Source organism: Martes martes (assembly GCF_963455335.1).
Source record: "Martes martes genome assembly, contig: scaffold_335, whole genome shotgun sequence".
NCBI lineage: Eukaryota > Metazoa > Chordata > Mammalia > Carnivora > Mustelidae > Martes > Martes martes.
In genome coordinates this window covers 16,086-32,846 of record NW_027666253.1, presented here as the reverse complement: position 1 = coordinate 32,846, position 16,761 = coordinate 16,086, and the positions used below count along the sequence as shown (strand labels likewise).

Sequence of the window (16,761 nt, the reverse complement as noted above, 5' to 3'; positions counted from 1 at the left end):
AGGTGCATCCAGGGAGGAAAAAGAAGCTGTGCTTGCTCTGAGTTTCCCTGAGGACCAGAACCCCTCCCTGTACCTCTCAGAGCTACAGTCCTTCTCCACACGAGGACTATAATTTTCTCCAATCTCCTCCCACCCCTAGAAATGAGACATCCTGGGAGAGCCCCCAGTGTGGTGACTCCCGCAGCAGAGAGGCTCAGCCAGGCTTGTGGGATCTGTCCAGAGACAGGGAAGAGACTGGCAGAGAAAGAGACCCCAGCACTTGCTTTCCAAGTACAGCAGTTTGCTTAGAGAGGTCATTTCTTTTTAAGCTAATGAATCATTTCTTTTCCCCCTAATGGGGATAATGACTGAAGCCAGAATCACTGCGGAGTTGACTTTTTGTGTTTCATCAGAGGGCACTGTGCTTTATACCTTTCAAAAGGTCCTGATGCTCCTTGCATTGCTAAGCAACAGGGGTCTTTTTTTTTTTTTTTTTTTTTTTTGAGAGAGAGAGAGAGCGAGGGGGTGGGGGCAGAGGGACAGGGAGAGAGAGAATCTTAAGCAGACTCCTCACTGAGCATGGAGCCTGACATGACCCTGAGATCATGACCTGAGTTGAAACCAGGAGTCAGATGCTTAACCAACTGAGCCACCCACATGCCCCAGGGGGCATTTTTAATCAAAATCCTTTTTATCATAGTAACAAATGATGACAGTAATGACACGTATGAAAGAATATTTAAGAACTCAGCTTTAACACCTTTTCAAATTCCCAAGTTTCCTTCCAGCCCGTCTATACACATGAGTAACTTCATGTGACCGCAGTCATAGTAGCGTTGCAATTTGCATCATGCTTTTGTATTTCTTTAACATCCCATCACAAATGTTTTTCCAAAATGTCATATAATCATTTTAATGACCATTTCAAGTAAGTGTTTCTCTCATCACGTAGCCATTCTCCTACTGGGCACGGAAGTCTATCCCTTCCTGCCCTATTTTCAGTGTTTTGAGTGTATTAGCTGGAGTTTCTCAACAGCGCCGTGTGTCAGAACCACCTTTGGAGTTTGAAAAATGTGGGTGCCCAGACCTCACCCAAACTGCATGAATCAGAATCTCTGGGTGTGGGGCCTGACCACGAGGATGCCCTTAAATGTTCCTCAGTGACTCTGCGGCAGAGGCAGGGTTGAGAATCACTGTCCCCATAATATTATAATTAGAGACTTTTCAAGGCACTTGACAGAGAAGCTTGCTGGGAGCCAGGCTGTGCTCCTTAGGAAAGGGAGCAGAGCTACTGGGCCGCTGGAGGACAAGCAGCATGTGTGGGCCACTAGTTGTCTGGCACATTGTAGGAAAGGAACCTGGAACTACTGATAGCACTTGTGGGTACCTGGGACCACTGAAATCCACCAAGCCACAGCTGTGGCTGAGCCAACACCTGTGGCCTCCTCTGCCACCAAACTCCATCTGAAGCTGCTGTGAGAAACAGCCGGTTTGGGTTTCAACTTCTTTTCCTCCTGCTTTGCCCTCTGGCACCAATCCTAGGACTGAAGAGGGAGCAAACCAAGTTGCCCCTGGGACTGAGCCATTTCTACCACCTGAGGCAGAGCATTCCATTTTAATATTGGGAACATCTGACAGGGGTCATGGGGGCAGGGGTGTTGTTTTAATATAATAAAACCAAGGGACCCCCTGGGTGGCTCAGTGGGTTAAGCATCTGCCTTAGGCTCAGGTCGTAACCCCAGGGCTCCCTGCTCAGTGGGGAGCCTGCTTCGTCCTCTCCCTCTGCCTGCCACTCCCCCTGCTTGTGCTCTCTCGGTCAAATAAATAAATAAATAAAAATCTTTAAAAAAAAAAAAAAGGAATAAACCCAAACAAAACATTGCTGCAAATATATTTAAAAAGCAGAAAACTGGGGCGCCTGGGTGGCTCAGTTGGTTAGGCAGCTGCCTTTGGCTCAGGTCATGATCCCAGCGTCCTGGGATTGAGTCCCGCATCGGGCTCCTTGCTCGGCAGGGAGCCTGCTTCTCCCTCTGCCTCTGCCTGCCACTCTGTCTGCCTGTGCTCGCGCTCTCTCTCTCTCTCTCTCTCTGACAAATAAATAAATAAAATCTTTTAAAACAAATAAATAAATAAATAAAAATTAAAAAATTAAAAAAATAAAAAGCAGAAAACCTGGGACACCTGGGTGGCTCAGTCACTTAAGTGCCTGCCTTCAGCTCAGGTGCCTGTCCTGGGATCAAGTCCCACATCAGGCTCCTTGCTCAGCGGGGAGTCTGCTTCTCCCTCTGCCTGCTGTGACCTCCTTGTGCTCTCTTTCTCTCTGACAAATAAATAAAATATTTAAAATAAAAAACAAAAAACCCCAGAAAACCTGAAATAAAGAATCCATGATGTACACACGTGTACACCCAGGCACATGTGTGTACACACAGATGTAGGAAGGGACACCTACCTTTATTTTGCTTCCCTACTGTAAATCTGTGGGATGTGGACTTCCGTACATGTTGCTTTATCTAAGAATCCTTGTTCCCTTGTGACACTTTGCTTCAGTCATGGGAGTGTGACCACTCGTTGGGCTGGGTGACTGACGGAGAATTCACGGAGTGGGAACTAGGGGCCCATGGTTGGAGCTTTGTGACCTGAGTGAAGTCATTTTGCCTCCTGAGACCTTGTGTTTTGTTTGTTTTATTTTGGTTTTTTATTTGGTAATTTGGCTACTAAATAATCTATAAGGTACCTTCCAGTTCAAAAATTCTATAATGTTAAGCTTTCTTTTAAAAAAACTTTGAGGGGCGCCTAGATGACTCAGTCAGTTAAGCATCTGATTCGTGCTTTCGGCTGGGGTCATGATCTCAGGATCATGGGATCAAGCCTACCTCAGGCTCCTCGCTCAGTGGGGTGTCTGCTGGAGATTCTCTTGCCCTCTCCCCTGCCCCTCCCTACTGCTCTTTCTCTCTTTCCCTCTCTCTCTAAAATAAATAAATCTTAAATAAATACACACTGAGAGGGCGCCTGGGTGGCTCAGTGGGTTAAAGCCTCTGCCTTAGGCTCGGGTCATGATCCCAGGGTCCTGGGATCGAGTCCCACATCGGGCTCTCTGCCCAGCCGTGAGCCTGCTTCCCTTCCTCTCTCTCTGCCTACCTGTGATCTCTGTCTGTCAAATTAAATGGAATCTTAAAAAAAAAAAAATACACACTGAGATATAATTCACATACAATCACCTTTTTAAGTTGAATTTCAGAGGTGTTTGGTACAGTCACAGAGGTGTACGCCTATCACCGCTAATCCTAGATGATTTTTGTCACCCCACCAAAACCTAGATCTATGAGCAGTCACTCCTCATTGCTGCACCTCCGCAATGCTTGGCAACCACTAACTCACTTTCTGCTTCTATGGATTTTCCTTTTCTGCACATTTCATGTAAATGGAATCATAGAGCAGGTGGTGTTTTGTGTCTGGCTTCTTTCCCTTAGCATGTTTTCCATGTGGTCACATGAATCAATACTTCATTCCTCTTTATGGCTGAATAACTTTCCATTGTATTAATTTTGTCTCTGAATGAATAATGGACAAAACATGCACCATCTCCTTTTCCCAGAGCTCACTACCCAGCTTTAATCTCTGTTCCCATTCCTCATCCTTGAACTCTTGCCTTAAACTCCACTCTATCTCCAAGCTTCACTTTATCCCTGACTCTACCCCTGCTTCATCTCTGAGCTACAATACATTCCAACCCTCACTGCATCCTTGACCCTCTCCCACCCCCACCCCCCATGCCTTATTTCTTCCCCAAACTTGCCCTAACCCCCTCCCCAGCTGTCACTCAACCCCCAGGCTTCATCCTTTTCCATTTCTCCACCCATCTTTGATCAGCAGGTGTGAAGTTACCCACTGCATGTATCTCTTGGGAATTTGCTTAAAACCCAAAGCTCGATTTTTTTTTTTTTTTTAAAGATCACAAATCGGGTGAATTCTCAAATGTTCAAGGCATCAAAACCACAGCCCCAAAAGTCTGTGAACGCCTCCCTGCTGTCACTCAGCCCTTAGAGCCCACCTCCTGTGCTGAATTCCAGCAGCTTCCTCTATGAAGTGAGTGCTGGCGCACCCAGGCACTCAACCCTCTACCCCCTTGCTGCCCGCAGGATGAATGTGAGGGGGATCTGGCAGAGGCCATGCCGGCACTGGAGGCTGCGCTGGCTGCACTGGACACCCTGAACCCAGCAGACATCTCACTGGTGAAGTCCATGCAGAACCCGCCCGGCCCCGTCAAGCTGGTCATGGAAAGCATCTGTGTCATGAAAGGGCTGAAACCAGAGAGGAAGCCCGACTCCAGCGGCAGCGGTAACCCCCTTTGTCCCCAACGCCCCTGGCCCACCCTGTGGCCTTCACAGGCTGCTCTTCCCTCGCAGAGGGGGGTACTGCAGCCTCCCTCACACCCCCAAGCCCGTGGGCAGGGTCTGGAGACTCTGAGGAAACCAGAGAGGTGCCAGGAGGTGCACGCTCATCAGGAGGTGCACAGCTCTATCTCGTACCTTCACCTTCCTCACTCCTCTCAGTCACTGGGGTGGCGATCCAGGGTTGGGGGGCGGGCATCTTTAGGTGACGCTGAGCTTAGTCACAGCAAATCATTACAAAAATGAAGGTCGTGGAGGGCACTAGGTGGCTCAGCCCATTGAGCATCTGCCTTTGGCCCAGGTAATGATCTCAGGGTCTTGGGATCAAGTCCTGCATCGGGCTCCCTGCTTAGCGGGAGAGTCTGCTTCTTTCTCTACCTCTGCTGCTCTCTTTCTCAAATAAATAAATATTTTTTTTTTTTTTTAATGAAGGTCATGGGTATGAAAGGACTGACAGAGTAGTGAGTAGTTGCAGAGGAGAGAAACAAAAAGAGCTAGTAGAGAAAGATAAACAGAGAGAGAGAGAGAGAGAGAGAAGCTGACAGATAACCGGAGAAGGAGAGACAGAGAATAGGACAGAGCTACAGAGAGATGGAAAGAGACAGACAGCTGGACGGACACACAGATAAAGAACTGAGCAAGAGGTCAGAGGAAGGAAGGCCGAGGGAACAGAAGAGCTGGAAATGGAGACTTAGAGGTGGGGAGACAGGGGCAAAGGGAGGCAGAGGTAGAAATTGAGGTGGGGGGAAGACAAGGAATCAGAAATAGGGAGAAAGGATTAGGACAGGGAGGAACACTCCCCCTATAATTGAACCTAGTAGCATTAATAAATAGAGTATTCGTTCTCCTTAAAATCCGAATGAGATGTGGGACTTTGTATTATTAATAGTAGTGTCTTAGAACTGAACAAGGACTTTAAAAACCAGCCTCAGTAATAGTCCTGCCTTTTAAAAGCTCCTGTCCTGGGAATAGTCCTGCTCTTCCTCTGTTTCTTCTGAAATGCTCGGAAATCCCTGATCTCTCATTCGGAAACCTCTGGCTTCTGCTTCCCATTGACTAGCATTTCCTCTTCCCTAATTGGTGTCTGGCCAAAAACCACAAGAAGAAGATGCAGAGGTGATCAGGAGTGGACAAGCAGGAAGTGGACTTCATAGGAGAATCATGTAGGGAAGAGGCTCAGTAAGGATGAGCCGGCCCAGGGCCCTGGCTGCACCCTAGAATCGCCCAGGGCACGTAAAGAATGCTGAAGCCCTTGCCTCCACTTCCAGAGACTCTTACTCCATTGGTCAATGGGTATAACCCGAGCTGTATTTTTTTTTTCTTCAGTGTAATGTTGGATTCAGGACCAGAATTCAGTGACTCATCATTTACATATAACACCCAATGGTCAACAGGACAAGTGCCCTCCTCAATAACCATCTACCCCATCCCCCACCCACCTCCCTCTGTCACCCTTCAGTTTGTTCTCTCTTTTTTTTTTTTTTAATTTTAATAAACATACAATGTATTTTTATCCCCAGGGGTACAGGTCTGTGAATCGCCAGGTTTACACATTTCACAGCACTCATCATAGCACATACCCTCCCCAATGTCCATTTCCCCACCACCCTCTCTCATCCCCCCTCCCCCCATGAGCTGTATTTTTTCTTAAGTTCCCAAATGATCTAAGGGGCAGCCAGGGTGGAGAATGGCTAAGATACACACAAAACATGGCCAAGGTCACAAAAGGTCATCCCCTTCTTAGATCATTGATGATCTGCAAAGGGCCCACCATTCACCTTTCTTATTTTAAAGTTGAAGCAAGTGGTGCATATTATTCATTGATCCTGCAGATTTTTAGCCAGGACATGAAGATGGAACAAAAGAGCAATTGAATTCATTTTGGATACCTTGATTGTAAATGAAACAGATCCTTTTCCTGAATGCAGACAAAAACCTTCATGGGAAATATTTGTTTGGGTACTGTGCATGCATTAGAAACAGGACACATCTGACCCATGGTACTTAATATGATTTCTCAAGTATAAATTTTTTTGATAAGCCTGAGATTGGCAAGTGTTTACAGTGCTGTGAGCCAAAAGGGCTTCCAACTCATTTCCAGCATGTGAACGAAATGGGTACAGCCCAGGATGGGATTGAGGCTCACTCAATCATTAGTCAGCAGGATGGGTGCTGGGGAGAGTAAGGGCCCTGCTTTGTTCCTGGGTAGGGCAAGGACAAGCCTACCTGCTGCTTCCCCACCCTTTCTCTTTCTCTTGAGACTGCCTCACTGAGGGGGACTGATTGAGTCCCATCCAATCCACCTCCCAGACTTGAAAAGTAATATTCAAAACACAAACTCACATCTCCTTTGCCTTCTCTGTGACTGGAACAAGGGGCAAGAGTCATTCCATACATATTTGTTGATAACAATATCAGGCACTGTGCCAGATTGTAGTAAACAGAGCAGAAGCTTACAGTTTTAAGGGAGAGGCAGACAATAAAAACGAAACCAAAAAAGGTTGCATAAACAGGTTACATAAACACGGTCAAGGGAATGGACATTCTAGCAGCTGAGATGAAAGAAAATGCTGGGAGAGGGGTAGAGTGGCCCAGTTTAATGATAGAAATCTAGGGAAACCTCTCAGTGGAGGTGATTTTTATCTTTCTTAAAGACTTAATAATTTATTCTTTTATGATTATTGATTTTTATCTTTTTTAAAGACTTAATTATTTATTAGAGAGAGAGAGTGGGGAGGGGCAGAGGGAGAGAAAATCCCAAGCAGGCTCCCTGCTCCCTGCTGAGTATGGAGCCCCACTCAAGGTTCCATCTCTTGGCCTATGAGATCATGACCCATGAGATCATGACCTGAGCTGAAACCAAGAGTCAGAGCTAGACCAGCTAAGCCACCCAGGCACCCCGGAAAAGTCTAGTTAGGAACCAGCTAGATGCCATTTACAGGCTAGGTGATGGGCTCTCATTAGGGAAGCACTTAAGATCAATGAGGAATTAAAGGAAGGTGCTTCCTGACTGAAGCCTAAGAAGCAAGGCAGAGATGAGGTAGATGACTTCAATGGGCCTCCTGGACCATTGTGAGAAGCTTGGATTTTTCTTTATTTTATTTTGTTTAGATTTTATATTTATATTTTTTATATTTGTTTTATTTATTTTACTTAGACTTTATATTTTTGAGCAATTTTAAGATCACAGCAAAATTGAGTACCCTTCTGGGTACAGAGATTTCTCATATACCCCTAACCCATACAAATGCATAACATCTCCTGTTACGGTACCACAGTGGAACATTTGTTAAGGTTGATGAACCTACATTGACACATTATCATCCTGAGTCTATAGTGTATATTAGAGTTCACCCTTGGTATTGCACATTCTATGGGTTTGGACAGATATATAGTGACATGTATCCATCATTATGGTATCATACAGAATATTTCCCTGCCCAAAACTTCTTAGCAGGACTTTGGATTTTTCCCCCAAATAGGAGTAACCATTGCAAGCCTTCAAGTCTCAGCCAGAAGGTCTTAGTAGTCCAGTCTCCATTTCTTGTTCCAAACAGGTAAAATGATAGAAGACTACTGGGGAGTTTCCAGAAAGATTCTTGGAGATCTGAAATTCTTGGAGAGTCTTAAGACATATGACAAAGACAACATCCCCCCAGCGATCATGAAGCGGATCCGGGAAAGATTCATCGATCACCCAGATTTCCAGCCAGCTGTCATTAAAAATGTGTCATCTGCCTGTGAAGGTCTGTGCAAATGGGTGAGGGCCATGGAGGTGTACGATCGTGTGGCCAAAGTGGTGGCTCCCAAACGGGAGCGGCTGAGGGAGGCCGAGGGAAAGCTAGGCACACAGATGAAGAAACTGAACCAGAAACGAGCAGAACTGAAGCTGGTGGAAGACCGCCTCCAGGCCCTGAACCACGACTTTGAAGACATGAATACCAAGAAAAAGACGCTGGAGGAAAACATTGAAATCTGCTCCCAAAAGCTGATCAGGGCAGAAAAGCTGATCAGTGGTCTTGGCGGAGAGAAGGACAGATGGACAGAAGCCGCCCGGCAGCTGGAGATCCGGTATATTGATCTGACAGGAGATGTGCTGTTATCCTCAGGGACTGTGGCTTACCTTGGGGCCTTTACTGTGGATTATCGGGCACGGTGCCAGAAGCAGTGGTTGGCCCAGTGTAAAGAAAAGGTCATCCCCAGCTCCAGTGACTTCAGTCTCAGCAACACGTTAGGAGATCCTGTAAAAATCCGTGCCTGGCAGATCGCTGGGCTGCCCGTTGACTCTTTCTCCATCGACAATGGCATCATTGTGTCCAATTCCAGACGCTGGGCCTTAATGATCGACCCTCAGGGGCAGGCCAATAAGTGGATCAAGAACATGGAGAAAACAAATAAGCTGTCCATCATCAAATTCTCAGATGCCACCTATGTGAGGACGCTGAAAAATGCTCTGCAGCTTGGCACCCCCGTCCTACTAGAAAATGTTGGAGAGGAGCTGGACGCATTTATTGAACCCATCTTGCTCAAGTCCACGTTCAGGCAGCAAGGGGTTGAGTACATGAGGCTGGGTGAAAACATCATCGAATACTCCAGAGATTTTAAGTTATACATCACAACCCGTTTGAGGAACCCACATTACCTCCCTGAAGTTGCCATGAAAGTCTGCCTCCTCAACTTCATGATCACACCCTTAGGTCTCCAAGATCAGCTCCTTGGCATCGTGGCCGCCAAGGAGAAGCCAGAACTGGAAGAGAAGAAGAATGAGTTGATTGTGGAAAGTGCCAAGAACAAGAAGCAGCTAAAAGAAATCGAAGATAAGATCTTAGAGGTCCTCTCCCTGTCTGAGGGCAACATCCTCGAGGATGAGACTGCCATCAAAATTTTGTCCTCCTCCAAACTGCTGTCTAAAGAGATCTCTGAGAAACAGGAAATTGCTTCAGTAACAGAAACACAGATCGATGAGACTCGGATGGGCTACAAGCCAGTGGCTGTCCACTCTGCCACCCTCTTCTTCTGTATCTCCGACCTGGCCAACATCGACCCCATGTACCAGTACTCCCTGGCCTGGTTTATAAACCTCTATGTGCATTCCCTGGCAGACAGCAGTAAGAGCAAAGAACTGGACCTTCGAATTGAGTACATCATTGGACATTTTACCCTCAGCATCTACAACAACGTCTGCCGCTCTCTGTTTGAGAAGGACAAGCTCCTTTTTTCCCTCCTCCTGACCATCGGCCTCATGAAAGAGAAAAAGCAAATTAATGAGGAGGTTTGGTCTTTCCTTCTAACTGGAGGGGTCGCCCTGGACAACCCCTTCCCCAACCCAGCCCCTGAATGGCTGTCTGAGAAGGCGTGGGCGGAAGTGGTTCGTGCCTCGGCGTTGCCGAGAATGAAGGGCCTGAAGGAACATTTAGAACAAAACCCTGAGGAGTGGAGGCTCATCTATGACTCCACGCTGCCCCACGAGGAGAATTTCCCTGGAAATTGGAAGTTCCTTAAGGGATTGGAGAGGATGGTGATCCTACGATGTTTGCGGCCTGACAAAATCATTCCAGCCATTCGGGATTTCATTGCTGAACACATGGGTGACGTGTACATCGAAGCCCCTACATTTGATCTCCAGGGGTCCTACAACGATTCCAGTTGTTGTGTCCCATTGATTTTCGTGTTGTCTCCGGGTGCAGACCCAATGGCAGGTAAGGGCAGAATGCTGTATAAAGAACATAAATGGCCCAGAATGCATGGTCAGGTAACAATAACATGTTCCTTATAGCAGGAATCTCAAACTCAGATGCTTTGAAAGCCAGACCATTAACAGGCTCATGTGGGGCTGGAAGGAGCCACTGAAGATTTCTCCTCCCCGCCCCCCCCAACCCCCGACAAAGGAAGCAGCAGCTGCTCAGCTCCCAAGCATTGTGCTGATAATGTGAGCTCCGATGGCCAGATCATCTGATTTTTTTCAAGAGAAATCAGAAATATGGAAATCACCCATTTTTACATCTTGATAACTCATTCAAATTTTTCCTAAAATTTGTGAGGACCCGACCGGGGCTAGTTTTAAGCCTCCTGGGTGTGAGTTTATCATCTTTGTCTTAAATCATTTCCTCTGACTATTGCTTCTCCCAATTAGGCTTTTCTTTTGATTTTTAAAGTAAATTCTTTTGGGTAATTAATACTGTGCATAACTTTGTATAGTTTAGAGAAAAAAAAAAAAAAAGCAGTGCAGAAAAGTATAGAACTGTGGCTCAACCCATACCCTTCTCTCCCCTCAAGGGACATTTGGCAAAGTGGGGAAACATTTTTTTTGTCACAACTAGGGGGTGCTACTACAGTCTGGTAGACTAAAGCTGAGGATGCTGCTAACCGTCTACCCGCACAGGACAGTCCCCCACAACAAAGGATTATCCCCAAATGGCCCCAGGTGTTAGTAGTGCTGAGGTTGAGAAACCATCGTGCAGAGTGAAAGTTACATCTTCCTTCCAGAAGTAACCATTACTACCAGTTTGCATATCTTTCCAGAAACCAGTTATTGCATATGAACAGGTATGAGTTGTTGACAGGGATAGATTAGTTTTCTGTTCTGTTGGGTCTCAAAGCTTTAGTTCTGTCTCTTGCTAAATGAAGAAAGAGGACCAGAAATGCAAACGACAAAGCTTGCCATTCTGCTGTGGAAGCTGGGGAGTCTAACACCTGTCCCGACCCGGATACCCCTGGGTCAGCACCTCTGCCCCACAGGGGAAGTCAGAGGAGTGAGCTGAAATGAACTGGTACCCTCTCCCCTTTCCCATACCACCATGCTATTGTCAAAGATCAATCCATGGCCCCTCTCTAGTGGCTTTGTTTTTTCCCGTGTCCCTCACGTGACAGATTTAAACAAGAGAAATGAGGGGAAACCGGGAAAGGTAAAGAGGACAAATGGAAGAAAGGTCAGAGCATGTTCTGTAAAATGTTGACAAGCCGGTTACATCCAAAGCCTTATGTTGCATATTCCTGTCTGTCTGTGTTAGAGGCCTGATCAGATTCAGCTTTGATAACTTCCCAGGAGACGTTATGGCTACTGTGTCCCTCACAGTGCCTCACACTAGGAAGCACCTGCTATCTGGTTGTCTTTCCTTTCCCGATTAAGATTGATCAGGGGACTGAGGCATTGTCAGTGCGACCCGCCTCCTCATTGCACTTCCCTCGTAAGGCTTCCCATCGGGCTCACACTTAATGTGATGATGGTTCTTAATCTTGGCTGCTCATGGGCGTCACCTGGGAGGACTTTAAGAAAAAACTCCAGGTGCAGCAACCAATTAAATTGCCCGCAACCAATTAAATTAAAATCTTTGTGAATGAGGCCCAGGCATTGTGCTTTATAAGCTTTCCATGTGATTCCAGTATGTTTTGGAAACAACTGAGCTGATGATTTTTAGCGGCCTTAACAAAATCATTCCCCAGATCCCTTATTTCATTAGGGGCTGAGAAACAGTATTTTAATTCTATCACTCCTTCCACATTTATTAGCTGGAACTCTCTTACTAAGAAGAATTTTCCCCTGTCAACTCTTTGGTTTACCCGGGCTATAGTTCAAAAAGGACCGGCAGAATAGATGTTTAGTTCATTCCCTTGATTTCTCAGCTTTTGGGTTAATGAATTGGTGCCCTGGTAACCTGCAAAGTTACTTAAGCTGTTAAGATTTTCTTTGCATCATTGTGAACGTATAGATTTTTTTTTTAAAGAAATTTATTTATTTGAGAGAGAGAGGGACAGAGGGAGAGAAACAGACTGCTAAGGTCAGAGCCAGACGTGGAACTTGATCCCACAGCCCTGAGATCATGACCCAAGGCGAAATCAAGAGTTAGACGCTCAACTGACTGAGCCACCCAGGCACCCCATGAGCGCACAGTTTCAAACATGGCGGTGTTTTATTATTTATCAAGCTTCCTGATTCTCAAGTCATTTAGTCCCCAGCCTGTGGGGGCTCCTTCACGCCTAAAGTTCTCACATAATCTCAGTAGTTTTTTATAGCTTCCTTGTTGTATAGAATTACCACGTATGCCGGGCTGAGTTTGCATAAGCATTTCTCAAAGGACTCTTTCTGCAGAGGCCGTAGCATTTGGAAACCACTGTCTGGGTCCTACCAGATGGATCATTGATTGCAGACCTTACTGTTTAGTAATTCTCTTTCTGGCTGTGCCTACCCTGTTCTTTTCATCAGTGCTTTAAGTTTTTATCTTCAGTGACAGTGCTTTCCATTTTTCCAGAAGTTTTGTTTTATTCCAAATGCGTGTATTTTTTTTTCCCACAGAACTCTGAATTTTATTATGCTTTGTGGTCCTTCTTTAATGATTTTGTTAGCTGTGTTTCTTTCATGGTCTTTTTCGGAGATTATATTGGTCTGCTAGGACTGCTATAACAACTACCAAAGACTCAGTGGTTTAAGCAAGAGAAATTTATTTCCTCCAAATTCTGGAGACTAAAAATCCCAAATCAAGGTGTCGTCAGGGCTAGTTTCTTCTGAGACCTCTTTTGTCGGCTTGTCTGTGGCCTGCTTCTCCCTGTGTCTTTATATTAAGGTTTTCTCTCTGTGAGTGTATCTATGTCCCAGTCTCTTCTCTTATAAGGACACCAGTCTTATTGGATTAGGACCTGACATAATGACCTCATTTTAACTTAATTATCCCTTTCAAAACCCATCTCCAAATACAGCCACGTTCTGAGGTCCTAGGACCACTTAACTGACTAAGCCACCCAGGCACCCCTCTTTTTTTTTTTTTTTTTTTTTAGAGAGCAAATTGGAACGCCGGTGTGGCTCAGTTGGTTAAGCATCTGCCTTAGGTCATGATCCCAGGGTCCTGGGATCAAGCCCCACGTCGGGCTTCTTGCACAGGGGGGTAGCCTCCTTCTTCCTCTGCCTGCTGCTCTCCCTGTTTGCGTACTTTCTCTCTCTGTCAAATAAATAAATAAAATCTTTACAAAAAAGAATAAAGATAACAAATCTACACCTTTATTGACTTTTCAGTCAGTTTTAATCCTTAAGGGATATAGCATCACCCAATGCTGTGGCCAATGGCTTAACAGGAAAGTTGCTTTGGATTTTGGCACAAGCCATACCACTGTTTCCATGAGCACTGGTTACTTTTCCTCACATTAAATCTATTTTTGTTCGGTTTGCCACCAGGAGTCACTGTGTTGTTCTTTGCTTCATACACATAAGCACGTCTCTTGCCTAGACAGAATTCAGTTTCATGTTGAGCATAAAAACCTCCAATTTTAAGAAGAGCCGTCTGCTCTTTCAGGTTCCAAAGAAAAATGGTCTTGGACCACAGCCTTCCAGATGCATTTGTCGATTTGGGAGTCCTGTTCCCGGCAGACTCCATAGGCTCCAACGTGGCAGAAAGCGTATCATTGCCATTTTCCAAACAACATTTGCTCACTTCATGTCTCTGGGTCACCTTTGGGTAATTCTTGACCATATTTCAAGCTTTTTCCTTATTACTATATTTGTCATGGTGATCTGTGATCAGTGGTTACAACTTACTGAAAGCTCACATGATGGTTAGCATATTTTAGCAATAAAATATTATAAAGTTAAGGTAAAATGCATTGTTTTTTAGACATAATGCTGCTGCATCCTTAATGGATAACATATATATCATATACATAACTTTTATATGCACTGGGAAACTAAAAAAAATCATTTGTTCGCTTTATTACAATATTCACTTTATTGTGGTGGTTTGGAACCAAACCCTCAGTATCTCTGAGGTATGCCTGTATTGATGCGGAAAAGATCTAAATGAGAGAAGCAGATGTAGTTTTCTACAATTCTCATAAGTATAATCATATATATGCATTCATTTAAATGTATAAAATATCTCTGGAAAGATTCACAAAGAGCTAGTAATGTTGGCTGCTTCTGAGGAAGAGAGAAGTGAAAGAGACTTACTTGAAATTTCACTATAAAAACACCTATTTTTCTAGTAAAATGCATTAGTAACAACCCAGTTTCTAGTTCTTTGGTTGTGTGCTCACCTCTCTAGTTTTGAGTTCCCTCTTCATTTTTGGCACCCGGGAATTTCTCTTTCTTTCAGACTCTGAATTTTTTTCCGATATGTGTAATTTTTTTTTTTTTTAAATCAAGACCATCTATGTATTCAGAACAAAAGAGGAATCAACAGTAGCTTCATTTAGCCTCTTACCCAAAGTCCAAAACTTCCACATAGAGAGGCTTTTTTTTTTGTAGTCAACAGGAGCCAGTTAGTTTCTTTCCATGTCCAGAATTTTTTTTTTAAGATTTTATTTATTTGTTTGACAGGCAGAGATCGCAAGTAGGCAGAGAGGCAGGCAGAGAGAGAGGAGGGGAAGCAGGCTCCCTGCTGAACAGAGAGCCTGATGTGGGGCAGAGGGGCAGAGGCAGAGGCAGAGGCTTTAACCCACTGAGCCACCCAGGCGCCCCTCCATGCCCAGAATTTTGATGCAACCCTTTTTTCTGCATTGTTGTTGTTAATATGGTCTTAGTTGGCCTGCTCTTTTTCAAAAGCCCCCTTTTCTTCCTGGTCGCAGGCCTGCTGAAGTTTGCTGAAGATCTTGGCATGGGAGGTGCAAGAACACAGACCATCTCCCTTGGCCAAGGCCAAGGCTCCATTGCTGCCAAAATGATCAACACTGCCATCAAAGATGGGACCTGGGTGGTGTTACAAAACTGCCACCTGGCCACGAGCTGGATGCCCATGCTGGAGAAGATCTGTGAGGAGGTGATTGTTCCTGAAAGCACTAACATCAGATTCAGGTGAGGTGTCCTCCCCGCCCAGGCCCCACGGCCTGTTTCTTGAGCTGCAGACGTCATGCTGGTGGCTGGGCATGCGAAGGTGAACACATTTCTCCTTTTAAGAAGTTCTTAGTCTAGCGGAAGACAGACCACAGATGAATGATGTTGATGCCATACACAACCCACCAGACTTGTTTGCACAAGAGCCATGGAGCACAGAAAAGGGAAGGGAAAGTTGGGGAATGCCTGGAGGCCTGACAGTTGCCTGGGGTTTTGAAAGATGAATAGGAGTTTACTAGGAAGGACACTGTAGGCAGAAGGGACAGCATCTATAAAAGCAAAAGTGTGTATGAAGAAAACACTGAGATGTTATTCTGTGACTACAGGGTATATGCTGTGAGACATTGTTGGGGGATGTATTATGAGATGTGTCTGGGAAGGTAGATTCAATGTCAGCAAATCTGATTTTTAAAATATGTGGTGTTTTTTTTTTTTTACCTGGAGTGTGAGCACCATTGTCCAGGCTGCTCTATCCTATATTTCTTGGGCTCTGTAGAATTTTAATCAATATTGGAAACAGCTACTTGTTTTTTCTGAACTTTAACGCCAGCAACACTGGGCCTTGGTTTTTTCATATACAGAAGGATGAGGTAAACCGGACTTCAAAGCCCCTTCCAACTCAAATGTGCTCTTATTCCAGGCCAAGGGTCAGCAACAATGGTTTGTGGACCAAATACAACCTGCTACCTGTTTTTGTGTATCTTGTAAACTAAGTAGAGTTTTATATATTTTTAGGTGGTGGAAGAAAAAATCGAAACAAGAATAATATTTCATGACACATGAAAATTGAATGAAATTCAAATTTCAGTGTCCACAAATAAAGTTTTATTGAAACACAGCTATGCTCATTCATATACTGTCTGTGACTGCTTTCACATTACAAGTCATTGTGACCGAGACCACATGGCCTGCAGAGCCTGCAGTATTTACTCTTTGATCTTTTATAGGAAAAGTTGGCCAACTCCTGTCCTAGGCCACAAAGCTTGCTAGTAATTTTCATTTTAGTCATGTCTGCCCGAAACCAGGAAGGTGTTTGGTGTTTATTTACAAAGCCAAATTAGGCCATAGCTTATTGTATTCATGAAAGGCTCATATAAAATTCATGGAAGATTATGAGGGCAATCCATCAGTTTCAGGAATTCTACCTGGTTCAGGATGATGAGTTGACTAACTACCATCAATGACACACTCAATGAACAAAAATTATTCATGTTTGTATTAAGTTCTTCTATATTACAGTCCTAACCCAAAAGTTGTTACCTCAGGTGCCTACAGGAGGCAAGACTATAACATACATGAGTGGAGAGGACAGGCACAAGAAGTGTTGCAGTTCCCACAGTTCTCTAGCAATCACCACGGGCTGTCATCCTTGCTCTCAGACATCAATGGAGAGATGTGGGGATGGTGGTGAACTAGAAGCCTATGCCCTTTAAAGATTTTATTTATTTGACAGACAGAGATCACAAGTAGGCTGAGAGGCAGGCAGAGAGAGAGAGGAGGAAGCAGGCTCCCCGCAGAGCAGAGAGCCGGATGTGGAACTCAGTCCCAGGACCCTGAGATCATGACCTGAGC

The 16,761-nt window shown here is 45.0% G+C and overlaps 1 protein-coding gene across 1 annotated transcript in view; it reads left to right on the top strand.

Annotated features, from left to right (window-relative positions):
• LOC308338110 (dynein axonemal heavy chain 3) overlaps window positions 1-16,761 on the top strand; it is a gene marked incomplete at its 5' end in the record, with an annotated part of 50,862 nt that overhangs the window by 19,206 nt on the left and 14,895 nt on the right. The window contains 3 exons of the mRNA XM_080831665.1: window positions 4,122-4,320; window positions 7,931-10,072; window positions 14,925-15,150. Of these exons, the coding sequence (XP_080687791.1) occupies window positions 4,122-4,320; window positions 7,931-10,072; window positions 14,925-15,150 (2,567 nt within the window). The remainder of the gene's footprint in view (window positions 1-4,121; window positions 4,321-7,930; window positions 10,073-14,924; window positions 15,151-16,761) is intronic.